The 19,183-nt window shown below is 31.8% G+C and overlaps 1 protein-coding gene and 1 long non-coding RNA gene across 4 annotated transcripts in view; both read right to left on the bottom strand.

Annotated features, from left to right (window-relative positions):
• Window positions 1-5,182: 5,182 nt before the first annotated feature.
• LOC119641035 (protein tyrosine phosphatase type IVA 1) lies at window positions 5,183-10,148 on the bottom strand. Of its 2 annotated transcripts, XM_038039453.1 has the most exons (5): window positions 9,552-10,148; window positions 9,272-9,438; window positions 7,998-8,342; window positions 5,436-5,567; window positions 5,183-5,361 (listed from the first exon to the last, which is right to left on the bottom strand). In XM_038039453.1, exons 1-5 carry the CDS (start codon window positions 9,666-9,668, stop codon window positions 5,250-5,252), a joined length of 873 nt encoding a protein of 290 aa, XP_037895381.1. In that variant the 5' UTR covers window positions 9,669-10,148; the 3' UTR covers window positions 5,183-5,249. The 2 variants fall into 2 exon arrangements, with proteins under 2 accessions (XP_037895381.1, XP_037895382.1); XM_038039454.1 differs by lacking the exon at window positions 7,998-8,342.
• Window positions 10,149-10,399: 251 nt separating this feature from the next.
• Window positions 10,400-19,183, bottom strand: part of LOC119641038 — a 54,998-nt gene continuing 46,214 nt past the window's right edge. For both annotated transcript variants that reach the window (XR_005247784.1, XR_005247785.1), the window contains exons 2-3: window positions 18,515-18,592; window positions 10,400-11,063 (exon numbers count right to left, since the gene is read on the bottom strand). This is a non-coding gene — a long non-coding RNA (uncharacterized LOC119641038). The remainder of the gene's footprint in view (window positions 11,064-18,514; window positions 18,593-19,183) is intronic.

Raw genomic sequence — 19,183 nt, 5'->3', positions numbered from 1 at the left:
TTAAGATATATTTAATGCATAATACCTGCTAATACTGTGAGCTTCCTTGTAATATTTTTTAATGACTTGAAATTAATTTTTGAATCTATTTTCGAATTTAATCAAGCAATTAAAAATTAGCCGTTCCTCCGCTAAGAACATGATGTGTCCACTCTGGGCTCTCTCTATTCGCAACGCATCAAGATTATATAGTTTTTGTAGCCCACGTTACGCGCACCAATTCATTACAAATATTTTGTGAATCTATTAACCCATAACTGGTACTGGATCCTGTCTACCCATAATTGAATTTTCTGCCCAAAAATAAAAGACATAATTTATACATTTTTTTATAACTTTTATATATTTTTTTTTTAGTTTTTTTAATTTTTTTTTTTTTAAATATATATTTATGTATACATATTTTTTTTTTTTTTTTTTTTAATTTATTGTTTTTAAGTTACTATGCTTAAAAAATTACAATAATTATGTATAATTTTTTATGTATTATATATATAATTTAAGCATTATAATGCATTTTACAATTTCTTGGACTTTTACATATACATCAACTTAAAGGTTTGCTTCTTTTTTTTTTTTTTTTCTTATTTAAATTTATTTGTGTTAGCTTATTAACGTTTAATGTACGACCTTCTTGTTGCCATGTAATTTAAATTATGTTTTATATGCAAATAATGTTCTTTTCGTTAATTATCGTATTTATTACATCTTTTTATTAAATGAATTCTTGATTTTATTTTTATAAATTTTATGATTGCTTGACAAGATGACGAAATGTTTCCTTCAGCCATTCGTCCATTTATCATATTTATTATATATTGTTGCTTACATTTACTTTGCTGGATTTTTAAAAGGCAAGTAGGATGTTTTGTTGAAGGATGGTGGACTTTAAATGGAAAGGGAGTGACGAGAATTGACAAATATTTTGAGAGAAAAAATTGGTTTTAATAAAAAAAAATATATATATGTATATCTTTTTCAAAAGACATGGTCATTGGTTGTTATATGACTCAACAACAGTGCGAAAGAATTAATTTTATGAGATTATTAATTTGAAAAAATAAAACAAAATACACTTGATAAGCATATATAAATATAACAATAATTAACAAAATTTATGAAAACTTGCAAAATTTAAAAAACTTCAATTATCGATTACCGATTTATTTCTACATTTCAAGTCAGGCTCTATATCCGTAGTAGAAGGGGATATATTTGCAATTGTAAACAAGCAAGAAAACAATATAGAAAATAGTTCATACACTTCCATCGAAAAGAAGACGATATGAATATGTCATAGGCTTTTATACCCACCGACAGAGAAGGCGGATGTTATTATAGTGGTCTTGTCTTGTGTAGATTTCTCTTTACTTTTATCAGAAAGCCTTTAAAGTAAATATTCTCTAGATTCTGAATCAATTTAACAATATCCGTCTTTCGTTCCTGGCCAAAAAAAGGGAGAAGAATCGGCATATATCACCAATTGTCAGCCACATATTCATCTTGGAAATTTGCATGATCTGCTTCCCCAATGGACAGAAAGAAAATATTAACTTCTAAATTATACCTAATTAGCAAGACTATCCAAGTGTTCGGGGTGCAAAATAGCACTGCCAGACAAGAAGACGTCTATAATGACTTAAAAATTCCAAATACAAATCTCCGGTCAACAATGAACTAAGAGACTGACAAGAAATATAGCAAGGCTCTATCTAAAGCGGATCATTTAGCTGACAGAAAAATACTTTCGAACTGTTATGTATCTGTTTGACGTGGTGTATAGTCGGCCCAAGTCGGCGAAAATACCTTTTTCTTTTTGAACCTGAAAGGTTAATATGTCTGAAGTTGGACTTTTGAAGGTGTTAAAGCGGTGTTCTCCATGGTACTCGACCATTAGAGGATAACTTTTTAACTTAACGTTGATTTAAGCGAAATCCTTTAACATAGACCTATATGTATGAATTGCCTGGAGGAGATTAAGAAAAAATAATTTTTTTCCTTGATAATAAATACTTTGTGATTAATCGGCATTACGGTTTAAACATCATACAAACCTAAGCGATTTTTGAAAATATTGGAGAAGAAATAAATTTGGTAAAGTCTTTGGAGACTGAATAACTATTTCGGATGCTACGAAATTAGCACCAGGTCGCTATGTATATGCAAAGAACAGCACTATTACGTCTAACCCAAAAGATGATTACAGATGCCTTGCGCCAAGCTTTGGATATCGATACAGATGATCTCGAGATCAGCGCGCCAAGAGTTTGGATTTGCTTTTAGTAACTGCGAAGGAATTTTAATCCTTTTATTTTTCGAGGTTAATTCTTTCATATCGGCCCCGTTCAATATTTATTTTCTCAAGGATCAATTAAAGGGCGAAGAAATGTACAAGTTTTCTTTTCGGGGCGAGAAATATTCACGCCCTTTTGCAGACCAGTAACAATTCAATTCATTATATAGCAAATCGATTTTGTTTTTTTAATCTTGTTCTAGACTTTTAATTATGTTGGACAGACAGATCATAATTTTTGCGACAAGTTCAACCAATATAAAGTCTAGACCAGAGAAACTGTAAGCTAAATTGTTACATCCATTTTGTTTTCAGCTGCTTGCCGATTCGTGACTTTCCAAACGCATATCATGCTTGTATGGCTAACTCAGGTCAAAACGTCATTTTTATCAATGTCGGATGCTTTGTTTTTGTCTTGTGGTCTCTATCTTATCAAAGATATGCATAAATTGATCGAAGTTGTAACTTGACACAAATAAAGCAGAAAGCGTAACAACGCTATGGAAGTGTGTTTTTGCATTAATTTTAAAAGAGATTTGTTTTCAAATCAATAAAAATATGAGTAAAAGATAACTTTTTATAAACTCGATAATTGCAGCTTTTTCTCAGGCCTTTGAGAAATTCGTTCATAATCACAAATAAAAATTTCCTGCATATTTTACAAATACTTATACATTTTTAAAAGATTAAAAAATTTTAATAATATTTTATTTTTAAGAAAAGAAAAGCAATAAAAGTAATCTAAAATTTTAATAGAGATTTTGTGATCGGTTTTCGCTACAAATTTTATATTTACTTTGAATTTTTTATTTCCATTTTTTTTTTTCTTCTCTAAACGATTATACATTCTTTTTAATTTTTTTTGGATTTAGAGATCTATGATCTCTTTATAATTATGTGCTATAAGTGTTTTCTTACATATATTAAGATGATGTTCTCTTGCAATTTTCGACAATAAACTAATTCTAAATAATATTTATTAATAATTTTTTTTATCATATATTGCTAATTACTTTTATTTGAACAGAACTTTAAGTAAAGAAGAAATAATGTAAAAAAAAAAAAAACCTTTTAGCCGAAAAAGCCTAACAGCATAAATATGATATATATTTTCAATGTGCAATTTACAATTTAAAGCCAAAGTGAAAAAAAAAAATAGAAACAACAGAAAGATTCTTAAAAGGGTGATTTGGTAGCGCAATAAAATATAAGCATTATAAATTTAAGTCGGAGAGATATTTACAAAAAAAAAAAAAAAATTGAAGAAAAAATAAACCTTAAGGCAAATTTCGATTCATTTACCACCTTAAAGAAGAACAAAAGTTAAAAAGCCTTTTACTGCTTACGTGAGCATCAGTTAGTCTATTGGGATTCATTTTCCGCCGATAGGAACTTTAAATTCTCGACGAAGACATATTAACCAATTAACTGTGGCGACCTCTTTGGAAAATGTGTATTTAAATTGCCTCGCAAAAATGTAGTGTCGACGAGTATACTCGTCATACACAGGATTTGTAATAACATACACACATTCTAAAGCATATTATGGCAAACACACATTCACAAAATTTGATGAGGCAATTCAATAAAGACGGATGGACGGATCCGCCATAACACAAAATTTTGTACTTTTTTTCATAACGTACTTATGCGTCATACACAGTTAACGGTTTAAGCAACGGAGATCAATTATCCTAATTTGCAGACTTGACATATAAGACCTGGTGACAAATTATAGAAATGGAACTACGCAGTGTGATGCAATTAGCTAACGCATCACGACAATTCCAAACTTTACACCTAAGCTCAGACTATTTTTAGCAATTTTCATTTCTGTATAGATGGATGTATGTGCAACGATGACAAATTGAAACAAAACCTTTATTTCATTACAAAAAAAACTTGAATTGCATTTGCGTTAGAAAATGTAGCCAGAATTTCAACGGCTGGTAAACAATCTGAGGAAAGTATGTTAGGAGAAAAACTTGCGCTTACGATTAAAAATAACACGAAGGCTTTTACCCAAATTTCTGCATTCTACAAAATGAAATGAAAATATTCATATCGCATTCTGCGATACGTGCAAGCAAATATATATATATATACATATATAGTTTGGCTCATTTTTATTTTTCAACGTTCTTGTTACTTAATTTTGTCGTAGTGTGAATTTGTAAATTTTTAAACTTAAAATAGGTAAGAAAGAGCACATTTTTAATAAGCAGAAGAAGCAAAAAGCTAACTAAATTTTAACTAAAAGAAATTTAACGAAAGCCTTAAAAATGTTTGATGAATAGATTTAAGCATTTTTTTATATTAATAAATTTTACAAAAATTAATTTATACATAGAAAAAAAAAAAAAGCATAAAATTTACTACAATTTTTTATTTTCTTCCTTCTCTAATAAATGTTTGGTTAATTAACTATTTTGCAAACTAAGCACTTACTATGAAAAACACATAGATGTACACATACAGCTAATCTATAATGTTACGAAAAATTCAGAAAAAAAAAAGAAAAAAAAAAAAGAAAATTTTTCTACTAAAGAAGAAGAATGCATGTTCATTGTGTTATCATCATAATTATTATTAATTAATTAGCATCTCCTTATCAAAATGTTGCAATGGAATCTAATAAAAAAAAAATTATATATATATATATATATGTGTGTGTGTATATATGTATTATTCCAATCTTTAACAAATTAAATTTAAGCGATACCAATCGTTCCGATTGACTTTTCTTTTTTGTGTAACAAAAACAGGAAAAAAATAAACAAAAAAAGTTGTACATAAATTCCGTTTGTTTTTCTATTTTAACATTTCTGTTGTTGATGTTGCTGTCTGCTTTGCTTTTGTTTTAAATTAAAAAGAAAATGAACACTTGTCAACTGGTGGGAATTTAAATGGTTTTTTTTTTTTATTTATTTATTAACTTTTTTTTTTTTTTGGAAATCTATTGCACGCAACATGAATTTTTATGGCCGTTTTTGTGCTTTAACCTTGCCTTGGGCTTGTAACGTTCCAAATATGATAGCTGCTTGGCATTAATAGCGCCTCGTCGTTTGCTTAAAAAATGAAAGAGAAACATTAATGCTTAATGCTTCCAGAGATTTCTTTCATTACTGTATAAATAGCTTACTCTCTTATCATTTCTACGGCTGCCTCATACTTAAGACCCAATTCAATAAGAGCCAACGCTACCAATACCGGAGCACGGCCAAGACCAGCAACACAATGTACAGCAACGCAAGCTTCGGGATTTTGTTGATACCTGAAAATAAGAATTCATTTTTATTATCATTCCAAAATTTTTAAATATCTTACATAAATATTTCTTAAGGAAATTTAATCTATTCCAACTACTCAAGTATTTCTTAATACTAGATTCAAACTCACTGATTTAGGGATCTATCAATATATGCTTATAAATATGAATATATGTACATTGTCTTAAAATTATCTTCCTGAGAAAGTTGACCAATGCAACTTTCATCTAAATTGTTCATATTTATGCCCAAACATCAAAAAATGAGTAAATATATCTACTATATGACCAGCCACTTAACGGTTTTCTACGTAGTGATGTGGTGACAGTCAGAGGTAAGTGAATTCATGAAAAATAGTAGAGATGTTAGCCGCAGACTAGTAGAAGGTAAGTGGTACACTTTCATCGGCAAAACTAGACTAACTGAATGCTTACCTATATAGTGGGTAAATACGAACAATAGATTCTACCTAGCTGCGTCAGAAGTTACTTATGACTCGGCGCAATATTAACAATATTACTAAGATGTTCGATTACGCGTTTATTCTAAAAATGTTAACACGGAAGAAACGGAAGAAAACCCAAATGTAGCAAATAAATAAAACGAAAGAATTTTTCGTTCATGTTATGTGAGCTTGCAATAAATATGTAACACAAGTGCACAACTTTCACGACAGAGAGTATATTGCGGTATCTGAATGTATACCCGAGAATAAAAATATCGTATTTTATAGCCTGACCATTTTACTGCGATACTTTTTTTGCTACCCATAATGGAATAAATACTAAGATAGGCTGGCTAATGGTTTCTAACATAGAGGAAAACACATCAGAGAGAGATATAAATGCTTAGATCGTATACATATGCAAGCTTGTGTGTGTGTGTGTGTCCTACGACTGTGACGTGTAATATTTGGGCAGTAGAAAATCTTTTAAGGAAAATCTTTTTCCTTTTCTCTAAATTACATTCGCATTTGCTAACACAACGGGAACAAGAACTGGAAGTGTAACGTAAAGCAACCGCACATTTTCTGCATATGGTGCACCTTTTTCATTTTAATATATTTCATCTTATTTGTATATGAATCACCTGTAATCGTTTTATAAATGCAGTCGAGTTTTCAAAACTGGTTTTTGGCGTTGCCAAAAAAAAAAAAAAAAACAAAAAAAAAATATTTCATTGTACTTCGAAATGTTAATCTTCACATATTTTTGATTGATCGCTATGTTCATTTTTGAAGCCTTGCATGTGTGTCGTATATGCTTGCTTGTAATAACATTTTCATTTACAAGAAAATAAACTATTTGTATGGCTTGTAACAGGTTTTTTGACATGAACTTTGATGTTTTTATACTCATCATCGAAGTATGGGAAGTATGTTCATTTCGCCAAACAGTTTGCAACGCCTAGAAAATAGCTTCGAAGACACCACAAAGTATATCTCTTCTCAAAGTATATCTATTCTTGATAAGCATCAAATTCTAAATCGAATTAAAGCATGTCCATCTGTCCGTCCGTGTACCGTCTCTTGTACACATTCTCTCCGCAAAAATGAAGATATCGACGTCAAATTTGGTAAAAACGTTGGAAATTCTTGCAAGCAGGTTGATGTTGAAAATAGGCCAAATCGATCAAAGAACACTCCAACAGTACTACGTAAGTGAGAATCTCTCTGTTTTTTAGAAGGAATAACCAAACTGTTTTTTGTTCATTGCTTACATAAGTATATTCTACGGTCGATGCTGCAGTACCTGTACCTGTGACCACGCCTACCTGTACAAATTTTTGACCAGCTGCAAATTGGGAATGTACTTAAACATGTTCGTTTGTACATCTGTCTCTTTGCCTAGCTGTCCAGTAATTATGGTAAAAGCAAAGATATCGCCTACAAATTTGCAAAAGAAATTGAAAATGATCCAAACCGATCAAAGAACACGCCTACAACGCCCACACATCTGTATAATCAAAACTGCTTTCCGTGTCCTTTGCTCGTTGCTCATAAACCGCAACAGATACGCGACAGAAATTTCTACAAATTTATCCAATAAAAATAGAAAAAAATCAACCGCACCCACCCAATCTTATAGAGTAAGAAAATGTAGTTTTTTAGTCTTTTTTAGGATGAGTATAAGAGATTCGACTATGATCGAAAATAATGTTCTTACTTGTTAAATTTAAAAATACCTTTGATAAAATGCGTTAAAAGTCTTTGACATTAAATGCTTTACAAGGCTTGCAAGGCTAACTTTAATACGACCACAATTTAAAATACCCCGGATACGTGTCAACTAATTAAAAATGAGAAAACATTCCCCGTTAAGTCGTTCGTACACTTAATGAATTATTATATTAATTACAATTTTTTAATTACTTAAAATGAAATTAGATTCGCTTCGTTAATTTTTCTTTTTTTTAATATTATAAAAAAACCTTACCCACAAGTGGTCTTATCATCTGTATTTTCACTTGTTGTTATTGTTGTTGTTGTTGTTGTTGTTATATTATTTAAAGATTTATTAGGTTTGATGGTGTGGAGGTGGTGGTTGGTGGTTGGAGTAGTAGTAGTAGTAGTAGTAGTAGAAGTGGGAGTAGTAGTAGTTGTAGCAGTAGTTGTAATTATAGTAGATGTTGTTGTAGCATTATTATCATTTTCAAGACTAGTGTAATGGTTGGTACATGTGCTATCTGCTCGTTTAAAAGATTTTTGTCTAAATGAAAAACGTTTAGCTATCGCAAAGGAAGGTACTGATGAAGAGGATGAGGAGTAGTTTCTACTAAAACTATATAAAAAGAAATAACAAAAAATAAATAAATAAATGAACGATTCAATAAAAGAACGGACAAAGCTTTCTTTTTATAACATTTGTTAAAAGAATTTCAAAGAAAATAGAAAAAAGAAATATATTAAACTTCACAGCATTCCATTTTTTGTTTCCAAGCATTTGTTAGCAAAATAATATTTTGAATACGGATTGAAAATTGCTAAGCAAAAAGGAGTGCATCGAAGAAACGTTTTTTTAACAAAAAAACCTTTTAATAAGTGCAGTGTAGCGTTAGAGTGGCAGCCAGCCTAAGGAGCTTCATTTCTTCTTTTTTTTTATATATATATGCGTTAAAAAGATTACATAAACTTTTGCAAACAAACAAATTCAACAACAAATGTTTATTAAAGTTCTTAAAGGAGTATGCGTATATAAAAGTGTAACAGTGTGTGTGTACGTGTGTTTGTGTGGCTGGATGGTTGTGTCTGTGTGCATTTGTGTATATTAATATATATATATATATTAATGTGTGTGTATGGGATAAGTGCGTGGGTGTTTATTGGTGTATGTGGGTGTGTGTGTAGGTGTATTTTAATAGAGACAACAAAAACAAAAAATTCCCACTTGAAGATAAGTCTTTAACCCGTTGACGTAAATGACATTTATAGACGTCTACTGCGTGTTCGTAGATGCACACGACGTCTATAGTAGTCGTATATTTTTGGTATTATTAAACAAAAAAAAAAAAAAAAAAAAAAAAAAAAAAAAAAAAAAAAAAAAAAAGTAGTGTGTTTTTGGAAACACTCATTATTTTTAAAATGAGCGTCAACGTGTTAAAAGGTATTATTATTATTCATGACATTATCAACGTTATAAAAAACAAGAGAAAATTAAAAAAAATATAACAAATTTCGCAGACATAGTTAATTTAAAGAAAATTTACTTACTTTTGCTTTAATATTTCAAACCATTCATCCACAACATTCTGGGGCGGGAAGGTGCCGTCTTCGAATGCCAAATCTTTAACCGTGATGCCTTGTGCCTCTAATTCTTCAGTATTGTAACTGGGTTCGCAAACGCGTACCACAGTGTTTACATTATTCTTTTTTAATTCCTTTATATGATAATCAAGAAAATACAAAAGAAACAAAAAAAAAAAAAATCAAATTTTTCGAATTAATAATAATTCATAAAATTTTATAAATAATTATATTATTTGATACATACTGTTATATAATGATGTATAGTAACATCTGACGGGCGATCAGTGATTAGGAACTTCATTCCCTTAAACTCAATAAGAGCTGGTGCGGGGCGTAAATCCTTTTGACGCATGTTGTTCATTTACAAACGTTGTTTGTTGTGTTTGTTGTTGTTTACTCTTATAAAGTTTATTTTCAATAAATTGTTGTAGTTGTGTTTTTGTTGTTGTGTAAAATATTTTAGAAATTATTGCAGTTTAAAGAGGTTTGTAGCGTTTAAGTTGTCTTTATGTTTTCTCTTTTTTTTTTTTTTCTTTCTTGCTTTTTTTTTTTTTTTTCTTATTTTTGTTTAAAAAAAGTATGTATATATATATAAACCGTTTTGTTTGAGGTTATGTAGCTTTAGACTTATTAAGTAAATTTGGTTTCGTGTTTTGACAAAAATACTCCAAAAAAAATACAAAATTCTCTTAAAAGCAAAAAATGTGAGCTAATTCTTGTTTTTATTTTCTTTGCTTCTCTGTTTATTACACTAAACTAACGGAAGATTTTTCTTAAAAAGTTTCTTTTTAAACTAATTACTAAAAAAATTCAGCTTCATAGAATTTCCAAAAGAAGAAAAAAAAATTAAGAAAAGAACAAAAGAGAAATAAAAGAAAAAGTATTTTAAGTATTAGGTTGTTGTTGTTGTTGTTGTTTTTGTTGAATAAACACACAGCAGTTAAGCAGCAGTAAGTACTAGTTTTTGCTTCTAAATATTATCTTTTTAGCATAGAGTTTCTTTTAAATGTTATAATCTTTTTTTTTTTCTTTTTAACTTGCGTTAGTTTAAAATTTTATCACAAAAGAATAAAGTTAAAAAAATTATCAAAAAATATTTTTGTTTTTTCAAATTTTCTATTACTAAGTTTCTCTTGCTCTCTTCCCTCTTCTACTCCCGCTCTCACTCTCGCTCTCCCTCTATCTTCTATTTTCGTCTCATTCGAAAGAAAAAAAAAGAGACAAATTGTTTTTTTTTTTTTTTTTTTTTTTTTTTTTTTAACCTGCTTTTAAATTGCTTTTCAAGTCCTCATATAAAATCCCTGTTCGTCTTCAAAGCAAACAAGAAGTTTTTTCTTTGTTCTGCTTAATTGGTTGGTGAAATAATTTCGTTGAATTTGTTGTTGTTGTTGTTGTTATTGTTATTGCCAAATTTCCAAATATATTCCTTTGCTTAGATGCTTATGTTGTGATATGCTTTTGAACTTTTTGCCTCTGTTTCTCGCCTTCTTCTTTCTTTCTTCTCTCTAAGTAAATACTTCATTCGTCTTCGCCTTTTTCTTTCACTTTCTTCTCACTCAAATTCTTGCCCACCGTTTTCGTACTTTTTATAGTTAACTTAACCTTCAGAGACAACGTCTAATTGTCGATGTTCTTCTTCTTAACGTTGTTATTGTAATGATTTAAACTTGCAATTTCGACGTCTCACTTTCGTTCTCTTCCACAAACTTTTTGACTTTCTCCCACCACTCTTTATTCGGAAGCAAACTTTTTCCCCCTGAAAAAGAAGAAAACAATTTTTTTTTTTTTTTTTAAATCCATATTATGGCAGGTTTGTGTGAATACATTATTATAATTTCTTTTTTTAATATCAAATACGGTACAAAAAAAATATATACACGATTGAAGCGATTCCTTTGCTTGATGCAGGAAGTAATTTCATAAATATGGATAAAATTAAACACCAGAAATTTATGATAACAACTGTTATTATATTATTTTAAAATTTAACCCTTAATGGCCCGGAAACATTTACTTAACATGCGCGTCCGCTAGCACTTTATTCATCATTTTTGGATACAAAAAGTGAAACAATTTTAGCCACAATTGGTCCACGTCGCACTATGGATACTGTAAACGTTTGCTTATTACTTACATCCTCCTATTATGGCGAGTAAGTAAGCACTGTTTGTGGTTATCAATACCGAGGGAATTCGACATCTGTAGATTGTGGCTTCGCTGCTACGAATAGATGGATTTACAGTTGCCAATAAGAGATTCAATTTGATAACACTTATGGTACAAGTTTAATTTGTGCGGATGTACGCAACATAAACAATGATTTAAGACAGACCCACCTCTTATTATACCGATCGATTCAGAATTACTTTCTGAACTTTCGATTTACACGTGTCTCTTTGCCGTCTTTTTTCGTATCCAACCTACACAAGTCGCAATTCATTTTTGAGATATTTTGGTGAATTTTGAACCAAGAACGACGAATGCTATTAAAAATGCATTGCATTAAATCACTTTTGCCATATAACGCGTAATTCTGAGAAGTCGTTATGTGAATATATAACTTTGGGATGGTATATGGTTAGTCATGCTTTACTGTAGTATTTTTAATTTTGTTTTACTTTCGAATGAAAAATCTTGCAATTGTAAAATTCGCTGCCGACTAACATATTTAAATTATTATAGAGAACAATAAACCCTGCCCCGGTTTATTTTTAATGCTCAACTTTTTCTTCAACTTTCTTGCCAGTTCGGATCGCGCTAAGAAGAATTTGCCCATAATAACCAAAAAAGAAAGCCCTATAAGTAAAGAGGGCTATTTAAACATTTTTCCTAATGGAACCGTACTTGTAGAGATTGCAGCGCGTCCTTTGCAGATATTTTTGTCCTTCACGTTACTGAGAGACTATCTCATACCTTATGAATATATCTATTATACTTAGATCTATTATATTTATAGATTATTTTTGAATAGGATAGCATCATGATAAAAACGGCGTAAGAGAAAATCTGGTTTTCCAAATTTTCTTACGGCGATTTTAATCCGCTCCGAAATGAACTGCGGAGATCAAACATAACCGTACACCACTCAATAAGTCTCCGGTTTGAAACGTATAGTGCAACATTGTTGACAGGCACCCACGATTTTTGGATAATACCAATCTTCAAACGACACGACAGGTTCCAATCATTTTAGTAACGCTACTTTTGTTATTTTTGAAACAACGCGAAGCTCCGAGATCCATTTGTTCACTAAGAAGCTTTGTTTTTGATGAGAAAAATACGTTTACAATCAGCGGTGGCTTGAAGAATCTTATGACGGCTTTTGTCTGTCCAAAAGATTAGTTGGTGGGTGATCCGCTAATTTTAACAGGCCACCCAAATTTGACAACTGTTCTATAAACTCCAAAAAAAATGCTGATGCCACAAAAACATCAAAAGGCAGCCAGCCCATCCGTCATTTTGCATGAACATTCATGAAAAAGGTGCGTTTCGAAATGAGATGCCGAGTTTGTTCTCTTTCGATCAAAAACAAACACTTCAGAAAAAAGTAAAGGATCAATAGTAAATATTGCGTAGCATTATAAGCGTGTTTGAAGGACGACATTAAAAAAAAAGAACGGCAAGATAGAACGAGGATGTGGCAATTATAGAAAATCTACAAAAGGTCGAATAAATCAATCAGGGACCATATACGCTAGTTACTTTGCAACAAAACCGAGTAGAAGGCTGCAAAATATCATAAAATTCTTCTCTATTACGGTATAATGGGTGGGTGGGTTTTAATATCCCTTTTTAATTAATATACATTTTCGGATTGCTTGAATTATTTTACAAAAACACAATTAAGAAAATTATATTCATTCGTGACCGAATCTTTTACACCCATCACCATCGTCCTAAAAAAGACTAAACAAATAAAAGAAGTTGTAGGCGCGACCTTAGAAAAGTTTAAGGAACTTGCAAATTGTTTTGCAAATTTGTAGGCGACATCTTTATTCTCACTAGTGGGAAAATGTTTACCATGCATGCTATGCAGTTGCGCAGCCACACAGATGGACTAACGAACAGTGGAGTTTTTAAAGTTTATTTTGGGACACTATAATATTGGGTAGGCTTAGTCAAATTTTTCATTTTTATACAAGTACTATAGCGGGGGCCCATAGGATATGCATTCAAATTTTTGCTATCGTTTATGAGTAATGAACAAAAAATGAATTTTTTATTTCTTTTGGAAAACATGTGTTCTCAGTGCTATGGGCGTGCCCTTCAGCCGATTTGGCCTTGCAAGTACTTTGACTGTTTCGTTGATGTTAATTTGAAGTCGATAGCTTCTTTGTTGTGGCCAGGAGAATGTGTACAACAGACATTGTACAGACCGGCAGACACATATTTCAGGCTAATCAAGAATATATATATACTTTGTGGGATCTATGATGCTTCCTTCGCGGCATTGCAAACGTTTTAACAAAGTGGACATGCCTCTCATGCGTCGGTGATGGATATAAAAAAAGAAACATTTTTTTGATTTTGAAATCTGCACTAGAATACTAGCGATTATTTCTCAGCAAAATATTTTTCAGAAAAGTGTTTTTGTTTAATAGAGAAAAATCTAACTAAATTGCAATATTTAAAAATATTGCTTTGAGCGAGAGAGAAGACGGAATTTATTGGTCATCCATGCGGAAATGCATAACGAAATATAACGATATAACGAAGATTGCTTAACGAACATAATGAATTTATAAAGAAAGAAAGAGAGATTGTTGCAGTTGGAAGATACTGTTAAACGGAAACGAATATCTAGGTCAAAATCTGCCAATATACTGAACTACTTAATTGATGTTTCAATAAATAAAGCGTATAGCATAAGGAGACGATTGTTGGTTTTAATAATTCCAATAATCCAGTTGGATAGACAGCGATACTTTTGTTGAGGAATAAACTTCAGAATATAAAAACAAGTAAAAATATATTAGTCGGCCACATCACGTACCCTATACCGCTTCGTTTTGCGCAATACTACATATAAAGACTTTTCAAAATAAGGGGTCGTATGAGTGGTGATCGAAAAAGTGGTCTGAACCCCTTTCAGTAGCGTTCGTCCTTGGGCCAACACACGTTCGTGTACCAAATTTGCACAATGTATCTCCAAAACTGCGATCTATAGGCTGAAAAATAGAGAAAAGACAGACGGACAGACAAACTAAGCAAGCCAGGTATAATAGAGGGGATGTAAAAAAAAATATATTACATATTTATATAAAGTTAAAAATATGAAGCCATCATCAGGAAATCAAATTTCTTCTATTGATTTTATTCATTCAACTCATACTCGCTTATTATGTTGTTCCTTAATCGCAATACTTACTAGTAAGCATAGTTAACATACAGTCTTTTAATACTTACTCTATAGCAAGCGGTCACTTGCGCTATCAAAAAGTTAGTAGACTACCAGATGGTCAATGCATTTGTGAAAGGAAGAAGAATTTGAAATTCTAAAATTCGTTCGTGATATGATAGAAAATGGCGTTGTTTTGAATAATAAATGTGACCTTAACCGACCGCTGTGATAAAATCTATCACGAGACAAAACGAAGAAAGAAAAACAAACTGAAATCTATTGACATTTTGGCAAAAATCATTTAAAAATAGACAGAAATGTATTAAACGATTGCTTGTCACATTTTCCGATTTACAAGACAGCAGCAGACACATCTCATCACATCTGCGCTTACATAAGTGTGCCGCTTGCCTGTAAAGGTATTAAAAAAGCTATTAAGAGATTTTTCGGTATATTTTCTTTTGCTTCTATTTTTGCAACTTTTTTTCACCCCTTCGTTTTTTCCATAGTCGATGCAAGCGGAAGCACTCAACAATAACAACATATAGAATGCAATGAATTTGACATTTCAACACATTAATACGACGAAATTGGAAATTTTTCAAAATTCTTTGGTTTAATTTGATCCCACATTGCCTTCAGTTGTCATGTCACGTTAGCTTACGTTAATTATAACTTGAGTGGATAGGTGAGAACATGCAAATTGATTGTTATCACCCGATATACAACAACAACTACAATACATATTATCGCTATTTAGGAGTAAACTCATAATTCAATTGCAATGTTCAGAAGCACACTGCAAAGATACCATGGGATGTTTTACATTTTGGGGCTTAGTTAAAATTTTGATTAAATTACACAAGTGCCACTTGTCTGTCCATTATATTTGAAAGATGATTGGTAAAATTAAGAAGAAAGGGTTTTGGTAGGCTTTGTAGTATCTATACATGTGAATAAACGTAGCGTTATCAGATGTGATAGAAGGCAGCAAATGGAAAATCGCTCCCATACCAAAAAACAAGCTAAAATTTGAACACGAGATGCGTTCGAAACAAAAGATGACTTGCCGAATTACGCGCTGTTCGCCATGCAATTTTTTTTTTTGGTTATTTTGCATAAGAAACGTCATGGATATTGCAGAAGCACGACAATGCATTAGTTCACACGTCATTATTTGTCCGCACTTTTTTGGCTAAAAACAACACTGTATTCATGCCTTATGAACTGTATTCGCCGGACTTTCCGACTTTGCGACTTTTTCTTATTCACAAAACTAGAAAGATCCGCGAAAAGACGGAGTTCTGCCACGATTAAAGAGATAAAAGGCGCATCGCTGAAATAGCTCAAGGTCATACTAACAAGCGCGTACCAAAAGTGCTTCGAAGATTGTAAAGAGCGCTGGCACAAGCATGTTACATCAAAGAGGGATTACTTTGAAGGGGACAAACCCGTTATTGATGACGGGTATTCAATGATTTTCATTGAACGCACCCTCCCGTATGTTCCAAAAAACAAACCATGGTTTTCAATGCATGTTCATTTTTTCTGATTAACTAATTTACTTGCGGTCCACGCTAAACTTCAAGTTTTTAGAGAGATCTAGAAGCTCTGACTAGACGTATGACCTCTCGCATAGACCTTTAATTTTATCGCAATTAAGAAAAAACCTTCCAGTAGCAGTGGGTATCAGAACAGTGCTCCCAGTAAAAAAGTTTTTCATTTCCTTTTTTGCGGTCCATGCTTGATGAGATACGAATCGCATCTAGAACTGGCTGTTTTGAAAAGCGTGTAGGGTTCGTTAAGGTCTAGCATTAACACTTCTCGTTTCCCCATATTGTTTCCAGATTTTCGGACGCAAATAATGTGATAAAGACCGTAATCTTATTAAAAATGAATGAAGACTTCAAATGAAGGCGATTTCGCTTTCTAGACACCCACGACTTGTAATCGACTGTACGGGGCGCCTTAAAATTCATGAAAGAATTCATGAATTCTGCACGGTTGAATGTTCAGAGTTATTGAAAACGAAGGGCTATGCGAAAAAAAATTTAAATTACTGAGCAATATTTTAAAAATACCGGAGCCTTAGCAGCTATAATTGGAACAAAATTGTATTCAACTCAGTGGCTGAAGTTCATTTTCTTCTTGATGATGGCATGGCTTGGTTATATGACAAACTTATCAGTGATTCTTAAGAAACGTATGCGTCCACAACTAGATGAGGATTTTGGGCCTAAGACTGAGGTATCGTCATCAGATGGGCAGGAAATATCAGTTAACAATGCTAGCTATCGCGTCATGATAATCAAATTTTTCAAGCCCAATAAGAACGTAAACAATAAACGGTTTTAAAAAGAGAGATAACGTACGTACGAAACAACTCGTTCTTATGTGAAAGTGTGGGACAGTCTAACCTGCAAGTGATCTAAAATTTCCCACCAATTGTGGGAGTAACTTTCCGTATGCCTTTTCGAAAATTGTTTGGATTTGGCGGCCCAGTTGACATGTCCTCATACGTTGCAAATTTTCTTTATATTCCTCTGCTGCAATGCAAAACTCGCACCACATGGTAAATGCAACTTTTCTTCTTTCTTTTGATTTTCGTATAATGTCATTTTTATGTCCACAGTTTATGTTCTTTCTGCCTCCTTATCGTTCAAGCATTGTTAAATATTTCTAATAAATTTTTTTTTATCTGTTCGTTCACTTTCGATTTAAATAACATTTTTGGTTGGATGCCAAGAAAAATACAGTTTATATTTGTGCGAACACAAGTTTGTTAGTGAACAAAGTATTCACTTTCCTATATTGTTTATAAAACAAATAAGAGTTTTTTGTTGTTGTGCATTCTATGTCACACAACGGAAAATGTGAAAATTTATATATTAACAAAAAATACGTGGGTATGATCATCAAATCCGCACTTTCATCATTCGTTGTCTTTATGACCAATTAAGTTAATCAAAAAAGAATATCTAACTTTTTGCCTTGATAGCGTTTGAAAGCTTCAATTATCATTATTATATACATATATGTGTACATACAATTCATAGAATGTCGGAATCAATTTCCTACATAGAAACTGGTCAAGCAGCTGTAGCTGCTCTTATGAAAGAGATAGGAAGGACATTTCATTAAAATTCTTGTGAATTTTCGTTGCACACACACCTACTTTTGCTCCCTATTTTTCAATACTACGTATCAAAATATATTTACGAATCACAGAGATGGGTTGCGGGTAAAAAAAAAAACAACGTAAGCATGATTTGATCCTGTTTACCGTCCCGCCTGTTAGTGTGGCAAGAAAGTTCTGGTACAGAAAACTATGATTTAAGAGATATGCGATTTTTTTGTTATGTATCGCGCGGCTGATCGGTATTGAAGAAAATTTAATACAATTTTTCGCTTCTCTTTGAACTGACAATAGCACAAGGTCTTCTTTAATTTGTGTCATGAACAACCCACCCTCAAGTAAATTGCTCGACGGACGGACACAACTGACTATTCGGAACCTCATTTTGGGAATATACGGATTTGCATATTTCCAAACTCACTTTTTGACCACAGTTTTGTCGCTTGGCCAGCTTTCAACAAGAGATGCATGACAAGCATCCACACCGAAGATTTACAATCTTGCAGAGATCGTAATAAACGTATTTTATGTAATTTATGGCATTTTCGTCTCGTGTTTATTATTAAATTAATGTTCCTCCTTCGCTGGTCGCAGCAGTTATATATCGTATATCGTGTTACACATTATGAAAGTTGTACTCATTTTTTTTTTTTTTTTTTAGACGACACAATGTAGATCAAGGTTCCGGATAATTAAAAGTAATATTTTTTTAATTTTTTTAAACACTTACTTTTTATTTGTGCTGTGCCTGGCAGTATTCTGCACTGTCTAGATGAAACTCCATAGATGTAGGAACAGGTCTAAGCAGCTGCAATGAGAGTGCGATTGCAGACAACAAAATTAAAATCATAAAAATTTTTATTTATGCAATAATTTCTCAAAAATTGAAAAGTTTAACACAAAAGACGTAAAAAATCCTACGGTTTCTGTAAAGCAAATGTAAAAAATTTTGAAAAGTTTCACTTGGTGTACTTGGAAGGCGCATAAAAAATTTTTATGCGTCTTTATGCACCAAACTAAATGATGTACTTAATGAACAGGAATTTATGGGACAAAAATTTTCTATATTTTTCAACGTAACACCTTTGTGTCAAAGAGGCGTCAATAAGATTTTTGAACAAAAATTTCCTTGAATTATGTGTAAGGATCTACGTGATACTTTTTTAAAAATAGGCTGCACATGCGGCTCCTTATCTTTTTTTTTCATTGTTTTCTTATTACAAGACACAGCGTTCAGTAGTAGTTCTTCGAACTAGTACGCAGATGTCGTCTGTAACAAAGAAATCAAATTATTTTTAGAAAGCGGGAATTCCACCAAAGGCGTCGAACAAAATATCATCACGTTTCAATTATTCATTTATGAGTTTATGAGTGTGCGGCATAGCTGTAGATACCTGAA

Source organism: Glossina fuscipes, unplaced genomic scaffold, assembly GCF_014805625.2.
Source record: "Glossina fuscipes isolate IAEA_lab_2018 unplaced genomic scaffold, Yale_Gfus_2 138, whole genome shotgun sequence".
NCBI classification, from domain to species: domain Eukaryota; kingdom Metazoa; phylum Arthropoda; class Insecta; order Diptera; family Glossinidae; genus Glossina; species Glossina fuscipes.
Note: the sequence above shows the minus strand (reverse complement) of the source record. Positions and strands in the feature narration are given on the sequence as shown.

Coding starts and splice junctions, on each gene's coding strand:
- LOC119641035 (XM_038039453.1), bottom strand. CDS start 9,668: ATGAACAACATGCGTCAAAAGGATTTACGCCCCGCACCAGCTCTTATT. Junction 5,568..7,997: donor GATGATAAGACCACTTGTGG/GTAAGGTTTTTT, acceptor TCTTATTTTCAG/GTATCAACAAAATCCCGAAG. Junction 5,362..5,435: donor GCCGTAGAAATGATAAGAGA/GTAAGCTATTTA, acceptor TCATTTTTTAAG/CAAACGACGAGGCGCTATTA.